Raw genomic sequence first — 20,174 nt, 5'->3', positions numbered from 1 at the left:
ACACCAGGCAGCCAGGACCATCCTCCTACAAAATTAGCCTAAAGGCAAAAAAACAGCCATCAGAGCTATGCCTCTCACTCACCTGAAATGACCTAGGTCACTCATGACAGGCACTAAACTCCGGGTAGAAAATTCTGGAAGCAGAGGCCTCTGGGGGGAAAGGGGAGCCAGGTCTCAGCATCAGCACTGTTGATGTTTGGCGCTGGATAAGCTTCGCTTGGGGGCAGGGTACCTGGCTTAGCTACATCCCTGACCTCCACTAGAGGCCCCGTTCCTCACCCACCTCACAGCCAGGTGTCTCCAGACATCACCGAAAATTCCCCCCAGAGAGGAGCTAGCCCCCACTGGGAGGCATGAAGGTTAGCTCAGGCTTGCCTTCATCCTCTCTTGTCATGGCCTCCCTTAGGCACCAGAGATCCACGATAGACAAGCCAACCAATGTCCCTGTGAGTTACCAAGTTAGTGCCCTTACAGTGCCTTGGAATAAGGAGGGCCCCACCACAGGGACACAGAGCAGGCTCTGTCTCCTAACCCAGAGTCCAGGTAAGAGTGAGGATACTCAATGGGACATCTGTCATTTCTACCCTCAGATATTGTCTGCCATAAAGCAGGCATTAAATAAGTGTGTGTTGAGTGAATGCAAGATCGAGCAAGAACTGGAAAGCAGAGGACTGTGGGCTAAGGAGTGAGTGATCGAGGAAGCTGGAAAGCCAGGAAATATGGATTCTCTTAAGGTGCTTGTCTAGAAAGAGAGAAGGACAAGTCGAGCGGCCCATTGATGAGGCCACACCTCTTGAAGCTCTGCTGAGCCATTGCTACCAGGTCCTCCAGTCCCACAATGCTTCCAGGTCTGTAAATGTCACCCAGGAGCTGGAAGAGCCCATAGCCATATTTAGCCCATTTTCTGTTGCTGCTGATCAAGTGAACACCCAGTCCTATGAATATACAAGGAGTGGGGGGGGGGGGTGCTTATGGCAATGGCCTTGCCAGCAGAGTCCTGAGAATGCCCAAGGTGTCATGTCAGGAGAAAATAGGTGTGCAAAGTTGGGCACGCGGCTCGGTTGGTAGAGGACTTCCATGCAGGAAGCCCTGGGTTCAATCTGTCACCACGCCTGGTGGTGCATGCCTGGAATCCCAGCACTTGAGAGGTGGAAGCAGAATTGGAAGCTCAGAAGCTGTCCTCAGCTACACGGAGAGTTTGAGGCCAACCTGGGCTACATGAGACTGGTTTGTTTTGGGTTTTGTTTGTTTGTTTATTTGTTTGTTTGTTTTAATGGGAGAAGGTAGAAAAGGACAAGACACAAGGGTTGTGAACGTGTCTGGTCTCTGTCCCTCTTATAAGCTGCTGGCGTCCTGGGGCTCCGCCTCCATGGTCTCAAATGGCCAATCTAGTGTTCTAACTCCATCACAAGATCAAGTCTCCACTTTCTTAAACCTCACAATGCAGATAAAGTGCCAACCTATCAATTCCTGCCGTGGGTGTTGGCAGGTCCCATGCAGGACCAGCTGAGACCCTCACTAGACCTCAGAGGACCTCAGCCCCACCCAGTCAAACCCCTGGTTCTTCCTCAAAGTACACTAAGTACAAACTACATCCAGGCTTCACACAGAGAGACAGCCTCAGCTTATCACCCTGCACACGTGAGGAGGAGTCTCAGGGTAGAGAAAGCTCAGAGACCTGTGAGAGACAGGCGAGTTCACAGGCGCGTCAAAGGGAAAGGCCACCACATAGCTGTGATGACGTTAACACGCCCTTCTAATGCAGGTCCAAAGGAGGAAGTACCCCAAGAGCTCACAGCAGGACCCCCGCTGGACAGTGGCGACAAAGAAATAGCATGCGACCACCTGATGTGAGTGCCTCTGTCTCAGGAGCTGGAGAAGCAGGGATATGGCTAGATTGGTGTTCTCCCTGTCGCTTGGCCTTCTCAGTCCCTGCCGTGTGACCGGTCCCATGCAAGACCAGCTGAGACCCTCACTAGTCCCACACCACACCAAACCCTTGGCTCTTCCTCAGAGCGTGCTAAGCACAAGTGCATCAAAATGAGGTTCCCTTTGAGTATTTAAAGGCCACCTGTCCCCTGCCTGGGCTGGGGTCCCAGGATCCCTCCCTGGGCATTTTGAGCTTTTTCTCTGGGCCCTCAGAGGTCACCAGGGAAGTTGAGCACAGCTGACTCAGCCTGCTCCAGCTTTCTTTCTTCTCTTCTCTTACAGAGATGACTTACTAATGGCTCAGAAGGAAATCCTGTCACAGCAGGAGATAATCATGAAGCTGAGGACAGACCTTGGGGAAGCTCACAGCCGGATGTCAGACCTGAGAGGTTGGTGTGACTTCCTGGGTCACTTGACATCCTGACCGGCTCAGGCAGGAAATGAGGGCCAAGAACCAGCAGCCTCCGACTCAAAGCCTCCCCCCGGCCTGCTTTCCTGTGTGCTTGTAGCCCCTGTCACCAGGGGGAACACACAGACTTGGCAGACCTTAAATGTTAATGTCATCGGCTTCAGAGCATCTCCACCCTGGGGTGGGGGCCATAGTGAGGCTCCCCCTCTGGGCTGGGTGCAGGAGCCTGGGTGCAATTTGGAGGGGCCTCACAAGCTTCCTCCTCCTCGTGCAAAAAGACCACCCGCCTTCTTTGACAGTGGCCACGCAGGGTAGGCGTGAGACAGCCCCTGTGTCCCGCACCATACTCCCCCTGTGCCTACCACACCCCCCACCCTGTCCCCACACACAGCCAGGCTCAGGCTCTCCTCCCTTCTGCCTCCCTCTTCTTGTGTTCCCCCATCCTTCCTGTGACCTCTTCTTGTGTTTCCCCATCCTTCTTGTCACTTCTTTTGGCTTTCTTCTCTTTTCTATCCCCAGCCTCTGTCAGGACAAAAAGTCCAGACTTAGTAGGTAACAAAGATAGATTCTAGAAGTGGAAGGGAGGGGGAGAAAGGAGAAAAGGATGGAGGGAGGGAGGGAAAGAAGAAAGGGAGAAAGGGAGAGAGAGGGAGGAAGGGAGAAAGGGAGCAAGGGAGAGAGAGGGAGAAAGGGAGTGAGGGAGGAAGAGAAGAAGGAAGGAAGGGAAGGGAGGAGGAAGAGAATGATAGATGGAAGGGAGGGAGGGAGAGAAGGAAGGGGAGAGGGAAGGAGCGAAAGAAGGAAAAGAGGGAAAGGGAGGGAATGGAGGGACAGAGGGGAAGGAAGGAAGAAAGGGAGAGAGGGAAGGAGAGAAGAAAGGGGGAAGAAAAGAAGGGAGAGAGGGAGACTGTCTTACCCATCTCCAGCTTTCTGAGCCTCAGTGTCCATATCTGTGAAGTGGGGCTGCCAGCAGTAATCCCTCTGTAGCCTGCAACTGAAGTTTTAAGGCAGTGCAAGGGTCTTAGCGTGGTCCTCCCAATAGCGGACCCTAAAACCGGAACTCCACCATAGCCAGTTTGTTCTCATCACGGCCCCAGGAAATGCCTTCAGGCGATGAAGTAGGGCCTGAGCCACAGGGAGGGCAAATGAAGGAAGGGGGCAGCTGAGACAGCTGTGAGTGGAACCCTGTTGTCCCTGTTAGGCACATAGCCCAGAAGACTCCAGGGACCTGAGAAGACCCCTGGGTAGAAAGATACAGAGGCAGCTGGATGTGAGGCTCAGTGGGTAGAACTTGACTAGCCTGCCCGAGGCCCTGGGCTCAGGCCCCAGCCCTAAACGAAAGTAAGCCTGGTATCTATCACACACCTGTTGCCCCGGCACTGAGGAGGTGGCAGCAGGACGCTCAAAAGTCTCTGGCTATAGAAAGAGTTGGAGACCAGCCTCGGATATATGAAACCCTGTCTGAAAACAAAAGTATAGACAAAAAGGCTCAGAAGTAGGTAGCTGAACATTGTCCAGTGTGTCCTAAAAGACAGGGGGAACATGGGTAGACAGTGGGGCCCTGACTGCTGATTTAACAGTCATAAGGCAGGAGCAGGGGACTCACAGTGTCCCCCACTGTCACACTCAGAGGCTCTGACAGAACTCCTGGGGAGGACAAGAACCCCTGAGAACCCCAGGGGAGGCAGACCCGCCTCATCGATCTCAGAGGGCTGTCGGATAGCCCAGGGCAGAGATCTGAGGTGGAGAACCGCTCACTAACTTCCTGTTGCTCCCAGGTGAACTTAGCGAGAAGCAGAAGACAGAACTGGAGCGGCATGTGGCCCTGGTGCGGCAGCAGAATGGCGAGCTGAGCATGCTGAAGGCGAAGGTGGCACAGACGACTGGCCTGATGGAGAAGAAGGACAGGGAACTGAAGGTCCTCAGGGAGGCGCTCAGGTGTGGGAAGGGGTCCGTGTGACATGACCATGGCACTGGCACAGAGAGGGCTCAGTAAATGCTGGCTGAAGCGGACAGATACATGAATGATAGTGTTTCATTGCTTTCTAGATTCATTAAAACAGAGCTGTGTTTTGCTCTGGAATGCGCATTCCCTCCCCCAAGTAACCGGGCTCGTGGCTTAAACACAGGAAGTCTGAAAGGACTCAGTCGCCTGTGAACGATAGCTTGACTTCCAGATTTACAGAGGGATGCAAAGGCCCCTGAACCCTGAGCTGCCTGATACCCACGATGCCCCTCTCTGCCCCAGGGCTTCCCAAGAGAAACCCAGACCCCAACTGAGCACGGAGCAGAAGTCTAGGAGTCTGAGCCAGAAGTGTGACATCCCATTGCAGATAGAACCAGCCCACCCAGACTCATTCTCCAGCTTCCAAGAGGTCAGTGTCCGTGAGTGGGGCTCCGGGCAGCTCCAACAGCCCAGGGGCTAAGGGCCTGTTTTCCTAAGAGTATCACTCGTCCATGGTAAATAACAAAGTATCGCTCATCCGCATAAGTAACAAAGGAAAACAGAGCTCCGCCCCCAGGATCCGTCTCCAGGGCGTCTCCAGGGCCACACTATCGACAGTAGAAGCATCACTCCCAGGTCTTCCTGCCGATCACAAATGGGCAGTGGCTGGCTATCCGCCTTGGATCAAGCTGGCCTAGGTTTGAATCCCAGTCCCTCCACGTAGAAAGTCTGTGGCCCTAGGGAGGTCACTGGGCACCAGTTCCCCAATCTGAGAATGACAGTCCCACTTCCAAGACTTGTTGGGAGATATATTTTATTTATGGATACTCACAAACACATGACCTGTACAAACTTCTATCTGGTAGGTAACTGTTTGCTAACTCTTCAATTTGTTTATCTCTCTGTGTCTCTCTTGTGTGCCTGTGTGTGCGCATGTGTGATATATGTGTGTGTGGAGGCCATTGGCTATCTGTCTCTCTCTGTCTCATCACTCGTGAGATAGAATCCCTCCCTGAACCTAGAGAACTCCTTCCCTACCAGCTCCGGGGTGCACACAACCATGCTTAGCTTTTTTAAATGGCTGCTGAGAATCTGAAGTCCCTAATGCTTGCACAAGTGCTTGAGCAAATGCTCTTAACCACTGAGCCATTGCCCCAGCCCACCGACTCCATTCAATGGCATCTTCTCCAAGTCCATAAACGTCCACTTTGTCCCTGTGACTGACTGCGTGTAGAATTCCATGCTGTCTCCGTTTGATCCAGCCGGTCCCCACACGATGGAGAGTTCAGCTATGTAGAGGCTAAGCTTGGTGCTTCCTCCCAACCCCATGCTCCCAGAAACAAAACTCAGACTCAAAACATATTTACAAATTCCTTGGCCATACCGCTAGGCTCTTCTCTGACTCGATCATCACTAAAACAACCCAATTATCTTAACCTATATTCTGCCACCTAGCTGGTTACCTGTGCTCAGGTACCCTGGCTCCATCTCCTCACATCTTCCTGGGTGGATCTTCCCGTGCCTTGTTCTTTCCCAGAATCCTTTCTGCCTCCTGGGCATCCCACCTTCTATTTCCTGCCTAAGCAAGAGGCTATAGACTTTTTAATTGACAGGTGACACAAGTTGCTCTATCTCGCTACACAGCTGTGTCTCCCTTAACCTGATGCTGTAATTTGTGTGGCTGCCACGTAGAACTCACCTTTGGCTGTGAAACATGTTAGGGCTTGAGGGCCTTTTCTAAACTGCATGGAACAGAAGCAAATGACCTTCCCGGAGAGCCATGCAGTTAATGTGACCCCCCGCAACGCCCCTATACCATGGTGGTTACTTGATAAGGTCTCCCTGTGTGATTGCCCGGAAGTCTCAGATGCTCATCCAGCGGGAAGCATGCCTGAGTGACCCGTCAGGCAGTCCTCAAAGCTGATACTCTGCACCCATGCCTGGTACTGTGGTTTTAGCCGTCATTCCTAATAGATGGACTGTGGCGCGAAGTGGTTCCTTGAGGTCTCTGTTTCCTAGAGTTCAGAACATCCTTTCCTTTCACTTTGGGAAACCAGATGCTTCTGGGAGGCATCTGCAGAAGAAACAAAGCCAAATATGTCAACAAAGACACTGTCCCTGCCAGACAACAAGCGAGCCAGGGCTTCCGGCAGCCGAGATGAAAGGGCTTGAGGTCCAGCCAGCCATCCCTGGCGCTGAGTGCTGGCCAGACCACTTAAATAGAAGTGCTTCCCCGTTGTCAGGGAAACCCAGGTGGGTTAGGAACTCAGCTGGGTAGGAGATTCAGTCACTCCTGTTGGACTCCTAAGCCCGCAAAGCAGGACCTGACCCACAGCCAGTACTGAGCACTTGCTGTATACCAGACCTTGTGCTAGAAACAGAGAAAGGCACACAGGGACCTTACACATACCTTACACATACCAACCCTCCCCCCCTACCCTGCATGCGTTTGGTGGGGAGACTCAGTTGAATGGTTACTTTTAGTTTCTGTCTCACACTTGAAGCTGATGGGGGAGGGAGGGTGCTGATGGGGGAGGGAGGGTGCAAGATAAAAGGCATTTGGACAGTGGTCTTCATCCAGGCGACTTCCTGTTTCCAAAGCCAGAGAGGGTCAGAGGGCTCAAGAGTTGTATGAGAAAGAATCCGAGTCCTCTCTCAGTAAGAGAGTTCCCAGAGGGGCGTGAGGAAGGGTCACGTGGTGCGTCCCCTCCCAGTGCAGGAAAGACTAAGAGAGTCCAGCCTGGCTGCTGAGCCTCTCCTTCTGCCCCAGTTCAGTGTCTCCTGTCTGCTTCTATCCAGACATGGCTCCTTCCGAGACAAACAGATGCCCTCCAGCAGATGAATAACAGAACCAAACCTTGAGGTGAACCGGCTTCAGGGCAGTACACCAGAGTAGCTGGGTTCACTCACTCGCCCAGCAGCCCTGAGCTGGAGACAAGCTCCTCAGAGCTTCCTGACTTTGCACATCTTGAGCACCATCCTGAGAGGATCAGTCTCCACAGGAAGCATCCTTGGCCCCCATGGAGCCTGTGTGCACGAAGAGAGGAGACAGAAAGAAAAAGAGTATAGAGTAAAATGTCCTGAGGAGGAGGTGGGGCCAAGTGGCCTGTGGAACTGTTAAGGCTGGACCTAAGATGGCCCCAGCTTGCCTTCTATTGGTGTGATCAATATGCGGATCAAAAATAACTTGGGGAAGAGAGGGTTCCTCTTAGAGCTTACTGTACATCAATGAAGGCAGTCAGGGCAGGAGCTCAAGGCCAGAACCTACAGGCTAGGACTGAGATAGAGGCCATGGAAGAGTGCCGCTTACTGGCTTGCTTTTCCTCGCTTGTTCACCCTGATTTCTTATAGAACCCCAGGACCACCTGTTACAGCATAGCCCTATATCCCACAGGGGACCAAGCTCTCCCATATCATTAATAATAATGATAATAATAATAATAATAATAATAATAAAGCCAGGCAGTGGTGGTGTACGCCTTTAATCCCAGCACTTGGGAGGCAGAGGCAGGCAGATTTCTGAGTTCGAGGCCCACCTGATCTACAGAGTGAGTTCCAAGGCAGCCAGGGCTACACAGAGAAATCCTGTCTTGAAAAAACAGAAAAAGGAACCCCACAGACCAGTCTTATAGAGGCATTTTCCAGTCAGTTGAGGTTTACTCTTTCTAGATTAACCATTGCTTGTGTCGGAGACAAAATCTCAGGGTAGTGCATGAGAGCGTCCGTCATAGTAGGAAAGGGGCTCTGTCAGGACTGTTGGTCAGAGACCTCCACAGGGGGAGACTTGGAGCAGAGTCCTAAAGGTATGAGTGACAGGAATGTGGAAGGGAGGGGACTGGTCCTCAGCCAGCGTTGCTGAGCCCCTTGAAGGAGCTTGTAGGCCTTGAGCCCCGGGAGAGCCAGTGTGACTAGCACAGAGCCTAGGACTCAACACCCGAGTGGCTTCAAAGACTCGCCAACATCAGCAAAGGAAGGACAAGTGACTCTCTCTCCCTGGCCTCTGCTCGCTCTGTGGTTGGATTTCTCAGTCGCTGAAACCAGAGTGTCTAATGCCAAAGTGTCCACCATCTGCGGCTGCGCAGAGTTCAGCTCTTCAGGAGGGCTTAGCCTGGGGTCCTCGATGGTTGGAGGTCCTTGATGGAGGCACCTGGATAGCATAGGGGAAGAGGGGGCAGGGTCAGTGAATATGAATGAGAATATGGGTAGCTAATGATGGATTGATGGACACAGGGCTGGGCATGTGGCTCAGTGGGTAGAGCTTGTTGAGCTCCCAAAGCTGTTACACTGTAACACACTGTGTTAATACTGTAACACTGAAACACCACACAGACTAGGCACGGCAGGGCTCACCTGAAATCCCAGCACTCAGGTGAGCAGGAGTTGGAGACAGGAGGACCAGGAGTTCAAGATCATCTCTGGCTACATAGAAAGCATGACGGCAGCCTGGACTATGTGAGATCCTGTCTCAAAGGATAATTTAAAAGGGGAAAAACATTTAAAACGAAAAGAAAAGAAAAGGAAATGAAAGAAAAGAAAGAAGGAAGGAAGGAAGGAAGGAAGGAAGGAAGGAAGGAAGGAAGGAAGGAAGGAGAGAAGGAAGGAAGGAAGGAAGGAGAAAGAAAGAAAGAAAGAAAGAAAGAAAGAAAGAAAGAAAGAAAGAAAGAAAGAAAGAAAGAAAGAAAGAAAGAAAGGCCAAGATGCCTAGCTATATAAAATTTCAATAATTTCTGTTCACCTCATGCTAAGTGTGTTGGCCCCCAGTATCTATATCTGCAACCTAAAATGAACCAAAAGTTGCTATTTTAGAAGTAGTTATAAATGAGACAGATCGTGGTTTCTTCCCATTCTTGCCAGGTTGGCTGAGCCCTCCCCCTAGCAACTGTCTGACAACTGAAGACTCCCCTCCGCACCCCATCCTTGTCCTCTCTTAATTATCTGATAAACACCTGCCACTGTCCCTGTGTCCTTCCCTATTTACCTTCCGCACTGTCTGTTTCCTTGTGCTGGGATAGAGAATCCAGGACAGCAAGGATGTGACAGTGTCACTCACTGATAGAGTCCCAGAGCCTAGAGCAAGTTGGCACTCCGAGGTGTGGAATGAGTGGATGAATGAATGAATGAATGACTAGAGAACTGAGACAGGATCTCACCTAACCCAGGCTGGCCTTGAACTCACAATGTGGCCAGGAAGGACTTTGAACTTTTGATCCTTCTACTTCCACCTCACAAGTGCTGAGACCACGGGCACGTGTCACCTCCGTTTATACAGTGCCGGAAATGGAGCCCAGGGCTTTGTGCCTGCTAAGCAAGCACTCTGCTTTAGAGAAAAATAATCCTAAATTCTTCTGAATTTGTCTTAAAAGGGAGCATGACCTCTAAAAACCTTCCTTGTCTGTGACCTGAGCAGACCCCACTCTAGTCTCTAACAGTCCCATGGGGCCCGCATGTGGCCAGCAGCTGTTTTACCATATGCGGCAGGTATGGAGTGTTCTACCGTCACAGAAAGTTCTGTTGGACCTGCCACTCTAGAGGTCCTAGACACTCTCTCTCCAGACCAACCAAGTGCCAGGGTGTCCACTACCCCCAAACAGACGGGAGAATACCATCTTCATTACCAGTAGAAAAGGAGCCTCCTTCGGTCTCATCTCAAATGTCCTTCGGGGGCTGAGAATACAGCTGAGCAACAAAGCAGGAGCTTAGTTATTCAGGAGACATGGCGCCCACCCTCAGCACCACAGAAGGGGGAAGGGAGAAAGAGAAGTAAAAACGCCCCTCCCCCCCAGTAGAAGTGGGGGTGCTGGAAAAACAACTCAGCAGTTAAGTTAACCTGTATCTCTTGCACAGGACTTGACTTGTGCTCCGCGCAGCCACCTATCACTCCACCTCCACAGGTCGGATGCCCTCCTCTGGCCTCTGCACACACTTTAAAAAGCAATAAAAGAATTCTTTTCTAGAAGTTACTATTCAGAAAAAGGTGAGATTGTTAGCAATGGAGATCCAAAAACTGGGCGTGGTGACACACACCTTTAATCCCAGCTCTCAGGAGGCAGAGGCAGGGGGAATCTCTGAATTTGAGACTAACAGCCTGGTCTACACAGTGAGTTCCAGGACAGCCAGGGCTACAAAGAGAAACCCCGTCTTTAAAAGTGGGCAGGAAATGGAGACCCGGGCATGAAAGTCTATTAGAAGAAAGAAAGGCTGCAGAGAAGGAGAACAAGGGATGCTTTATTCATGAAGCTGCTAAGTAGGAAGGAGAGCTGGAAATCCTCCTACCTAAAACTTGATATCTGCGATGAAAAACTTAAATCCCCTCTCTGCCGAGGCTCTTGTGATATTTTCCAGAAGTTGCCGAATGCAGGGTTTCTGCTAAACAGGAGTTGTTTAAGTCACTGGGGATCTAAGGGAGATATCTGGACCCTTAAGGAGCTGCTGAATATGCTACCCTGTCCCCAGGAGCAGTCCTTCAGTGACCTGGGGGTCAAGTGCAAAGGGTCTCGACACGAGGAAACCATCCAGCGGCAGAAAAAGGCCTTGTCGGAACTCCGAACGCGAATCAGAGAACTGGAGAAGGCCAACTCCTCCAGTAAGTTCTCTGTGCTCGAGTCCCAGCTTGGAGACCCCAGAGCCTGGTGTGCACCTTGGGGATCAGCTAGTTGGCCAAGCTACCCCAACCATCTAATAATCAGGACATTACAGCACTAACAGTGATGGGCCGGGTCCTGCCTCGGGGCCAAGTGCACGTTACTTAAATAGGACAGGAAGACTCACTACTGTCTTCCTCTTTATTTCCCTGTCACCTGGTGGGGACTTTGTCATGGGACAGGTCTAACTACACCTGAGGGTGAGCACTAGGGGTCTATTCAAAAGGGCTGGGGCTGGCTCAGAATGGGCAGCTGAAGGCTGAGAACGCACTGGGCACTGGGGTGTCTTGGTATATGTGTCATTATCACCTCTGTGGCTGGAAGGCCTGTGGTGACCTTCACTATGGAGGCCTCTGCAATGATGCCCCAAAGCCTCACACTCACTGTGTGGCGTTGGGCAAGTCACTTAACCTCTCTGGGCCTTGATTTCCTCACCACTATCCCTGCGAGGCTGTGAGGAGTAGAACGGTCCCATGGTTAAGTGTAAACCTTAACTACAGCGATGACATGAAAGGATGTCTGCCTGAGTCTACATTATTTCTTTTATAGATCATAAGGACCATGAATCGTTCCTAGAGCTCAGAACCCTCCGGATGGAAAAAAATGTACAGAAAATATTATTAGACGCAAAGCCCGATTTGACAACCCTCGCAAGAGTAGAGATCCGACCGGTAACCAAAAATCACTTATCTCTGCAGTGACTGACATGAAAGGGTGGGCATTAGGGCCAGCGTGAGCTGAGCCTCAAGACAGTGTGCAGGAGGTTCAAAGCCAGGGCCTCCCTGATGAGCAGGTGTCTGTCTACACGCACCGGCCAGGGGGTCAGTGGATACTGGCACAGACAGTGGCCCTCCCTTTTGCACAATACAGTATGTCACTGCTTTGACTCGGGGCCAGGATGGCCACTGAAGCACAAAGGGCCCCCCCTTCTCCTATGAAACCTTACATTCTAATGCCAGGACTTTACCAAAGTCTGTCGTTCTCTTGCAACTGAAAGACGCAAACACGCACAAGTGTAAGAGGGCTGTGTTGAGAGGGCCAGAGGCAAGCCCAGTGAGGGGGAGCCCAGCCTGAATGCTGGGTGTCCGCCACCTGAAAGGACAGCCATCTGTGGTGACACACACACCTGTGATCCCCAGGCCTGAGGGGTAGAGGCAGGGGGATCAGGAATGCAGGTCAGACTTGACGACATGGCAATGTTTAGGCCTACAGGGGCTACTTACGACCCTCAACAACAACAACAGAAACCAAGACGACTTTACAAAAGCTTCCCCCAGTGCCTGACTCAGAGTTCAGGCTGAGTGACAGGTAGCTATGGTTCCTATGTAATGCTATCCCAGGGAAAAGTGGGGCTTCATGCCAAGATACTCAGGAGTGACTAATGGTGACATTGAAGGTGACCTAATGGCTGTGAGACCGAGTGTTTGATAGGCTGAGGTCAGTGTCGATCACAGGGCTCACTGGCTGCATACTGGCTCACACAGGTGGGGTTAAAGCACATGGAAGCTTCTAGAATGAACAGCAAAGTTACCCTATCTGAACCAACGTCCTGTCTAACAATCTTTCTGGACATTTACTATCCTGGGAGAGGAAGGTCTTTGTAATGAGCTGGTTTTCTTACTAAAACCATACACCCGTTCTCCAGGGTTGGGTGTGGCGGGACAGATGGGACAGTCTCCAGATGGGAGGTCAGCTAGATCTCATGGCCTGGCTCTGCTTCCCAGACTGGCCTTCCCTTTGTGGATGACCCCACTTCCACCCCCACCCCACCCCACCCCACCTCACCCCACCCCACCATTGCTTCCACACAGCAGGGAACTTCCCAACCCTCCATCCTCCCAAGTTTGGAAGCAAGTAAGGGGAGCCAGAAGGAAGGAAAGCCCGCGTGGACTGAGTGCTCGCCCGTGTGCTTGGCGAATCCTTGCAGCAGCCGACCTGTAGATTTCCAGTGTCCCTGTTTTACAGATTAAGAACTAGGGCCTCAGAAGCTAAGCACCTCATCCAGGGTCATAGAGATAAAGGTGGCAGGAACCTGTACTCTGTCCCTGGCTGTCTTCCTCTAGCACCCTGCCAGTCTGCAGAGAAGGATAGAAAGGGGGACCCTGGAGAAGGGTGCAGAAGACTCTGGCCAACTTACTGTTATCTCCAAAGATCCTCTTGTCAGGGCCAGGGAAATGGCTCAGTGGGTAAAAGCACTTGCTCTTCAAACATGAGGACCTAAGTTCAAATCTCCAGTACCTATGGTTTTAAAAAGCAGGGTGTGGCCACACAGCCACCTCTAAGTCCAGCACTAGGAGAGATGGAGGCAAGAGAATCACCAGGGCCCACTGGTGGCCAGCCCAGCTCCAGGTTCAGTGAGAGATCCTGTCTCAAGGGAATGAAGCAAAGAATGACAGGACTCCTGACAGACTCTGGCCACCACACGGGTTGCACACACCTGCATGCATGTACATCATCCATGTGCACATGCAACTACACACACACACACAACAAATGCATGTGCACCCCACACATACCTGTACACATGTACATCATCCTTGTGCACACAGAATACACACATATAACACATGCATGTGCACCACACACACAAACACACACACACACACACACACACCTTTTCTTCTAGTCTGAATGCGCCCACACTTATCAGTTGCTTACTGTCAAAGGTTTCTGGTCTTATGGTCAGTTTTTTTGGGGTTCTGCATAAGTCTTCAGGGGGTGGCAGGGCAGCACCTACCGATGCTGAGGGCCAACCAAGTTACCCATGATGCACCTACTGAGGACTAAAGTCCACCTGGGTCCTGATGAGGTGTATTATACTCACCTGTGGGTCTCTACGCTTTCTGCTTGGCCTGATCGATGTTCCAGGCTTCCAGTCAGAGCTTCCAGAAGCCAACTAACTGGCTGACGCAGGGCAAAGCAAGGGCACAGCTGGAAGGCCAAGCCTGCATCACCTCAGGAAATGCTCCAGGGCCGCCTCCCCCGACCCAGAGAACATTTGACGGTATCTTCTGAAGAAAATGAGGTTCTTCTGACAAAAGGACATACTATTCCTGTGTAGCACTTACTCATTCATTCATTCATTCATTCATTGATTTCTCAGGCACATCTTGGGCCACCATATGACCAGTGCCATGCTAGGCACTGGAATGGAACTTACAGGCAGCGTCATGGTCCCAGGTCTTCTCAATATCAACACATTAATATTTGGAGTCAGAGGTTGGGATACCTTCATTGGTAAAATCATTACCACATAAACATGATGGCTTCAGACTGATCCCCAAAACCCACATTCAAAAAAATAAAAAATAAAAAATAAAAAAAGGAGGCCAGCTGACAATGCACACACATCTTTAATCCCAGCACTTTCGAGGCAGGGACAGATGGATCTCTGTGAGTTCTAGGCCAACCTGGTCTACCTAGTGAGTCCAGACCAGCCAGAGGTACACAGTGAAACCCTGTCTCAAAAAAAAAAAAAGAAAAGAAAAAAGAAAAAAGTGCTGATTTCTATACTGTGTGTAGTGTGTGTAGTGTGTGACGTGTGTGTAGTGTGTGAAGTGTGTGTAGTGTGTGTAGTGTGTGACGTGTGTGTAGTGTGTGTAGTGTGTGTAGTGTGTGTAGTGTGTGAAGTGTGTGTAGTGTGCACTTGTAAGCCTAGTGCTGGGGAAGGAAAGAGAAGGATTTCTGGGGACCAGCAAGCATCTCAAGACTTGGTGAAATCCCAGCACTCGGGAGGCAGAGGCAGGCAGATTTCTGAGTTCGAGGCCAACCTGGTCTACAGAGTGAGTTCCAGGACAGCCAGGACCACACAGAGAAACCCTGTCTTGAAATAAACAAAAAACAACAACAACAAAAAAAGACTTGGTGAGAGACACTGTTTAAAGAATGAGGAGGAGGACAGACAGCTCCTAAGCAATGGCACCTAAGGTTGGCCTTTGATCTCCCTCTCCACACACACAGAATATTTGGGGTCAGGCGACTCCCGGACAGTTTGATTGGGGACTGTCTCCTTCAGTGGCACCCTCAGCATCCCCCCTCCCCCGCATTCAATCAATGACATCACTAAACAACCCGGGGGTGGGGAGGGAGAGCGCAAACGTAGCCCCCACTGAGAGACCCTGTTCTAGAAAGAAGACATCAGAGGAGGAGCCAGCAACTAAACAATGAAGAGTTCAGACTAGACGGTCAGGACTAGAGATGGGAAACCCACGGAACCCCTCGTCCACAGCCACACAGGGTCCTAGCTGCCCCATGGCCGACGCAGACAAACGGAGCACTGAGAGAGCTGTTCAGTTTCTTTTTCATTTCAGCCTCAGAATGGCCCTTTCAACTCGGGCTCCACCTTGGTCATGGAGAAGCCCATGAAGACAGACGCTGGGGAAGCCTTAGAACTCAGTGAGAAGCTGGTGTGTGCATGTGGCGTCCCCTCCCCTTCCCCTCCTTTCTGCCCAGCACTGACTGCTAACCACAGGATCCTTCACTGCCAGCCTCTGAGCCCTATTGACTTGTTCTCATAACTCGGCAAGACCTGGCTGCTACTCAGCCCAATTCCCGGGAAGGCTGCATCGTTAGACTGAGTATTAATTTCTGTTGTCCTTCTCCATCCATCCTGGAGAAGACCTATTGTAAGTGGCTGTGGGGTGGGGGAGACAAAAGGCCCACCAGCAGTCACTGCCAGCACACCTGTTTGCTCAGACACCAACCAGCATCTCAATGGCCAAGTGCAGCCTCCGACGCTGCTCTTACCAGCAACCCATCTCCTTGCAGTACACGGACATGATCAAGACGCTTGGCAGTCTGATGAACATCAAGGACATGTCCAGCCACATGTCCCTGAAGCACCTCTCGCCCAAAGAGCGGGAGAAGGTCAACCACCTCCGACAGAAGGACCTGGACCTGGTGTTTGATAAGATCACCCAGCTCAAGACCCGGCTTCAGAGGAAAGAGGAGCTCCTGAAGGGGTACGAGCAGGAACTGGAGCAGCTCAGGTACCACACGCAGCAGCCCCTGGCTAAGCGCGGACAGCTGCTGGGCTGGGACAGGACGGAGGGATGGATGCAGATTAAGCAAAAACACCCCTTGGGGGACCTGGCCTCCTGGAGGGAGGCTGTCCGGGAGAAAACACTAACTAGAGGACCACGCCTCTCGAGCCTGACTGCTCTCAATGTGCAGGCTACACACACCTATTAGGACCTTGACATGTAAGGCGGGATGTAGGTCAGGCAGTCGAGCACTTGCCTAGCATGCACGAAACCCTGGGTTCCATCCCCAGCAGTGCGTAAGCCGTTCATATCTATAATCCCAGCACTCACTAAAGGATCAGGAGTTCAAGGTCACCCTCTTCTGCATAGCAAGTTCGAAGCCAGCCTGGGCAACATCCAGCCCTGTCTCAAAATAACAAAAGGCTGGATATGATTTGATAGGTAAAAGCACGTGTCTCAGCAAGTGTTAGGAGCTGAGTCTGAATCCACAGACGAGCAGTAGTAGGTGTTCCTATGGGAAGACAGGAGGCATCAGTAGGAAGATTCACTCTTCTGGCATACAAGGCAGAAAAATCACAGAGATCTTGCTTTAAACAAGGTGAAAGGCAAAGATGCATACCTGAGGTTATCCTCTGGCCTCTACACAAGCATGCCCACATTTACACAAACAAGTACACACACACACACACATACACGCGCGCGCGAATCTCGATTTAGCACTTGTGTGACTTGCAGGGCACCACCCACACCCTTGGAGCGTCAGGGAAAGGCCAGCAACACTACTTCCTGAACCACCCAATGCTAGGCACGTTCAACGTGTCCTGCCCTCTACTCCCCGAGTCTTTGTCACCATCTCATAAGTCAAGCCCATCCGGAAGGATCTAGAGAGGTTGGGGCCTTGGAAGGCGAATGGGGCCGGTGAGGGGGAAAGGGACGCTGTCTCTCCGTGCACCCAGGCATAGCAAAGTGTCCGTTCAGATGTACCAGACGCAGGTAGCCAAACTGGAGGATGACGTTCACAAAGAGGCTGAGGAAAAGGCGCTGCTGAAGGAGGCCCTGGAGCGCACAGAGCAGCAGCTGAGCCAGGAAAGGAGACTCAACAGGGCCTTCAAGCAGCAGAAGGTGAGCCACGTGGCCCTGAGATGGGACAACCAGGTGCGGTGGTGCACATCTTTAATCCCAACACTCGGGAGGCAGAGACAGGAAGATCGCTATGAGTTTAAGGCCAGCCTGGTCTACATAGTGAGTTCTAGGCCAGTTAGGGATACATAAAGAGACCATGTCTTTAATGATGATGATGATGATGATGATGATGATGATGATGATGATGATATGACAGCCCCAGGAGGAGTCCCTTCCCCAATGCAGGCAGTGAGTGGCTGAATAGCTTCTGTGGCCAACAGATGTCGTCAGGCTCAGAACTCTACCACTGGCTTTGAGATCTTAAGCATGTGCTTAACCTCATGGAAGCCCGGTATGCCTCTTATTGTTTGTAATCACATCTACTTGTTTCCTTGCCTGTACACGTGTGGGCGTGCATGGGCTACAATGCGCGTGTGGAGGTTAAAGGACAGTTTTCAGGAGTCAATTCTTTCATTCCACGGTGTGGGTTTAGGGGATCAAACCCGGGTCGTCAGGCTTGGCATAGGAATTGTGACCCACTGAGCTGTCTCGGCAGCCCCCCTCCACTCTTGCTAAGACGACACAGGCTTGGATCAGGGTGATGAGGAAATTAATCGCTACCATCATCTTTCCATAGGCTAGACCCAGGGCTCGGTCTGCGCATCACAGACGCGGTCATTTACTAATGCCATTAAGAGGCCTGCCTGGTGCAGACCATAATCCCGATATTTTTTTTTTAACAGATAAGGAAATGGAACCTCCGTGGGTTGAGAGACCTGGGCCAGGGATGTCGCTCATTTGGTTGAATGCTTGCCTGGCAAGCACAAAGCCCTGGGTCAGACCGTCAGCACTGCATAAACTAGGTGTGGCAATGCATGCCTGTGAGCCCAGCACTCAGGAGGAGGGGAGGGCAGGGCTAAGGGTTTATAGCCAGATTTGGGGATCCCCTGAGCCCAGTGAAACAGTGCTGAGAGGTTTGCCCAGGTCCATACAGGAGCTAGGGAACAGGACTGCAACACAGCCCCAGGTCTCCCCTGATTCCTGTGCTGTATGCTGGGCTGGTCCCAAGGATCCCCTTGTAATTATTATCTCTTTTGACTTTGGGGCTACGTGTTTATGTGTGCCCATGAGTGTTTGCATGTATATGACTCTTTGGGCGTAAATGTTCAAATACGCAGGACAAGGGACACGCTTGAATGTGTATGTGCGTACCTGTGACAGTGTGTCAGTGTTTGCATAAGCATATATGACTCTTGTGATGTGACTCTGTGTGTGTGTGTGTGTGTGTGTGTGTGTGTGTGTGTGTGTGTGTGTGTGGTTGAGCTCTGAGGAGTCTAGTTATGTGAAAGGGTACCCCAGAAGCACTAATTGGGGGGTCATTGTAGATGCTCACCCCAACCGCATCAAGGAAAGCAGCCTCAAACATGGCTGCTTACGTTCACCCCTCTGAATTAAACATCACAAGTGACCACATGTATGTGCCACAGGTTACCTCAGGCAGAAGCTGGGGGTGGGGTGGGGGTGGGGCGGCGGTGGGACTTTTACACTGAGTCTCCACACCAAGGGCAGCTGAAGCAGATAGGAGGTTGGACCGCCAGGACACCCACTTCTTCCCAAGGTGCCATCTGGGGTTCATCAGCCCAAGTCCTCAAGAAAAGACACAACACCATAGAACAGGACCTCAGAGGGCCCCCAGCAGCCCATTGTGGTGTGCTGGCTCAAAGTGTAAGGACTTGAGGATTTGCATAATCAGTGTCACATGCATTATTCACAAGCTGCCTCATTGATACACAATGCAGCAAGCCAGCCTGTTGGCACCAGATGACATCCTGCACTGGCTGGTGCGGGGGGGGGGGGGGTGACCCCAAAATGGCCCAGTTCAGCCTGCAGCAGGGGTTCTCGGCAGAGCTAGGGCTGGGCCCTTGCAGATTCCCAGGCTTTAAGGGATGGGGAGATAGACGGAGCCGCAGCGGGGCCACACTGTGCGGATAGATGTCACTCTCTGCTCAGGCTCATGGGCAAGCCTACTGCCTGGATGCGCTCACACTGCACTGCACCTGCTGCTGCTGCTGCTGCTGCTGCTGCTGCTGCTGCTGCTGCTGCTGCGTTCCACAGCTTGCGAGGGGCTCATCCCTGGGCCACCAGGCTCAGAGCAGAGCTGAAACTGACAAAGGGTTGCAATGCCAGGTAGCCCAGCAGCAGACCCAGCGGGGCTCCCCTCTGCTCACAGTCCCCATAGCATCTCCACTCTAGACTCCTCTCCACCTCCCATTACCACAATGGTGGGGGGGGGAGTGTCTCGTTCCAGCGCTGTGGTTTTCATACGAGGCCTGTGACTCCCCAAGTACTGTTTTCTAGGGAAAAGGAAATTGTAAATCATCTGTCCACTCTAGGAGTGTATTTTCATTTTTTAAGATGGGTGGAGGGAGTTGGGTGCAGTGTGGTGGTACACGCCTTCCATCCAGTACTGGGAAGCTAGAGGCAGCTTCACCCCTGAGAGTTTGAGGCCAGCCTGGTCTATAAAAGTGAAACCCTGATTTCAAGGGAAATCCATTTTCTTTTTAATTTTCTGTTTCCTTTAATTCTTATCAAGGAGGCTTAACAGTTTTCCCAAGTTCCCTCTGTAATGTAAAGATGGACTGATTGAGGCCCTGGGCCGGGGTGTTTCCCATCTGAGGCTTTTGAACCATTCTCCTTTACAGCAGGCAGACAGACAGACACACAGACAGACACACACACAAATGAGTACACCAGTGCAGTTTTAACATTTGAGTGCTTCTTCGCAATACAGAACTTTCCAGAATCAAAAGCCAGGCCTCCAAATGAATACTTTCTTCCCCGGCCTTTACACACACACACACACACACACACACACACACACACACACACACGGCACAGGGTCGTGTGAGGACCTCCTGCATGTGTATGTTAGCAGCATGCACGCACACCCATCCATGCCTGTACACCCTTGTGTCAACCCCCTAGACATTTTTGCTTCTTCTTTCAAGTCCTACATACATACACAATTTTATAATGGACATCCTCAGAAAACCTCGGAAGCCCACATGAGGGAGAACATTCACTCTTTGTCTTCCCGAGAAGGGCTTACCTCTCTGTACACTACTAACACCTCGAGGCTGGTTGTC

General features: G+C 51.6%; 1 protein-coding gene across 1 annotated transcript in view; it reads left to right on the top strand.

Annotated features, from left to right (window-relative positions):
- The window catches only part of Fhad1 (forkhead associated phosphopeptide binding domain 1), a 116,722-nt gene that overhangs the window by 86,425 nt on the left and 10,123 nt on the right, over nt 1-20,174 (top strand). Inside the window, exons 21-29 of the mRNA XM_021200663.1 lie at nt 1,766-1,850; nt 2,212-2,318; nt 4,117-4,276; nt 4,587-4,713; nt 10,737-10,866; nt 11,474-11,595; nt 15,235-15,330; nt 15,692-15,912; nt 16,863-17,028. Of these exons, the coding sequence (XP_021056322.1) occupies nt 1,766-1,850; nt 2,212-2,318; nt 4,117-4,276; nt 4,587-4,713; nt 10,737-10,866; nt 11,474-11,595; nt 15,235-15,330; nt 15,692-15,912; nt 16,863-17,028 (1,214 nt within the window). The remainder of the gene's footprint in view (nt 1-1,765; nt 1,851-2,211; nt 2,319-4,116; nt 4,277-4,586; nt 4,714-10,736; nt 10,867-11,473; nt 11,596-15,234; nt 15,331-15,691; nt 15,913-16,862; nt 17,029-20,174) is intronic.

Source organism: Mus pahari, chromosome 6 (genome assembly GCF_900095145.1).
Source record: "Mus pahari chromosome 6, PAHARI_EIJ_v1.1, whole genome shotgun sequence".
Classification (NCBI taxonomy): Eukaryota; Metazoa; Chordata; class Mammalia; order Rodentia; family Muridae; genus Mus; species Mus pahari.
The sequence above is the reverse complement of the archived record's forward strand: the minus strand, read 5'-3'. Positions and strand labels throughout refer to the sequence as shown.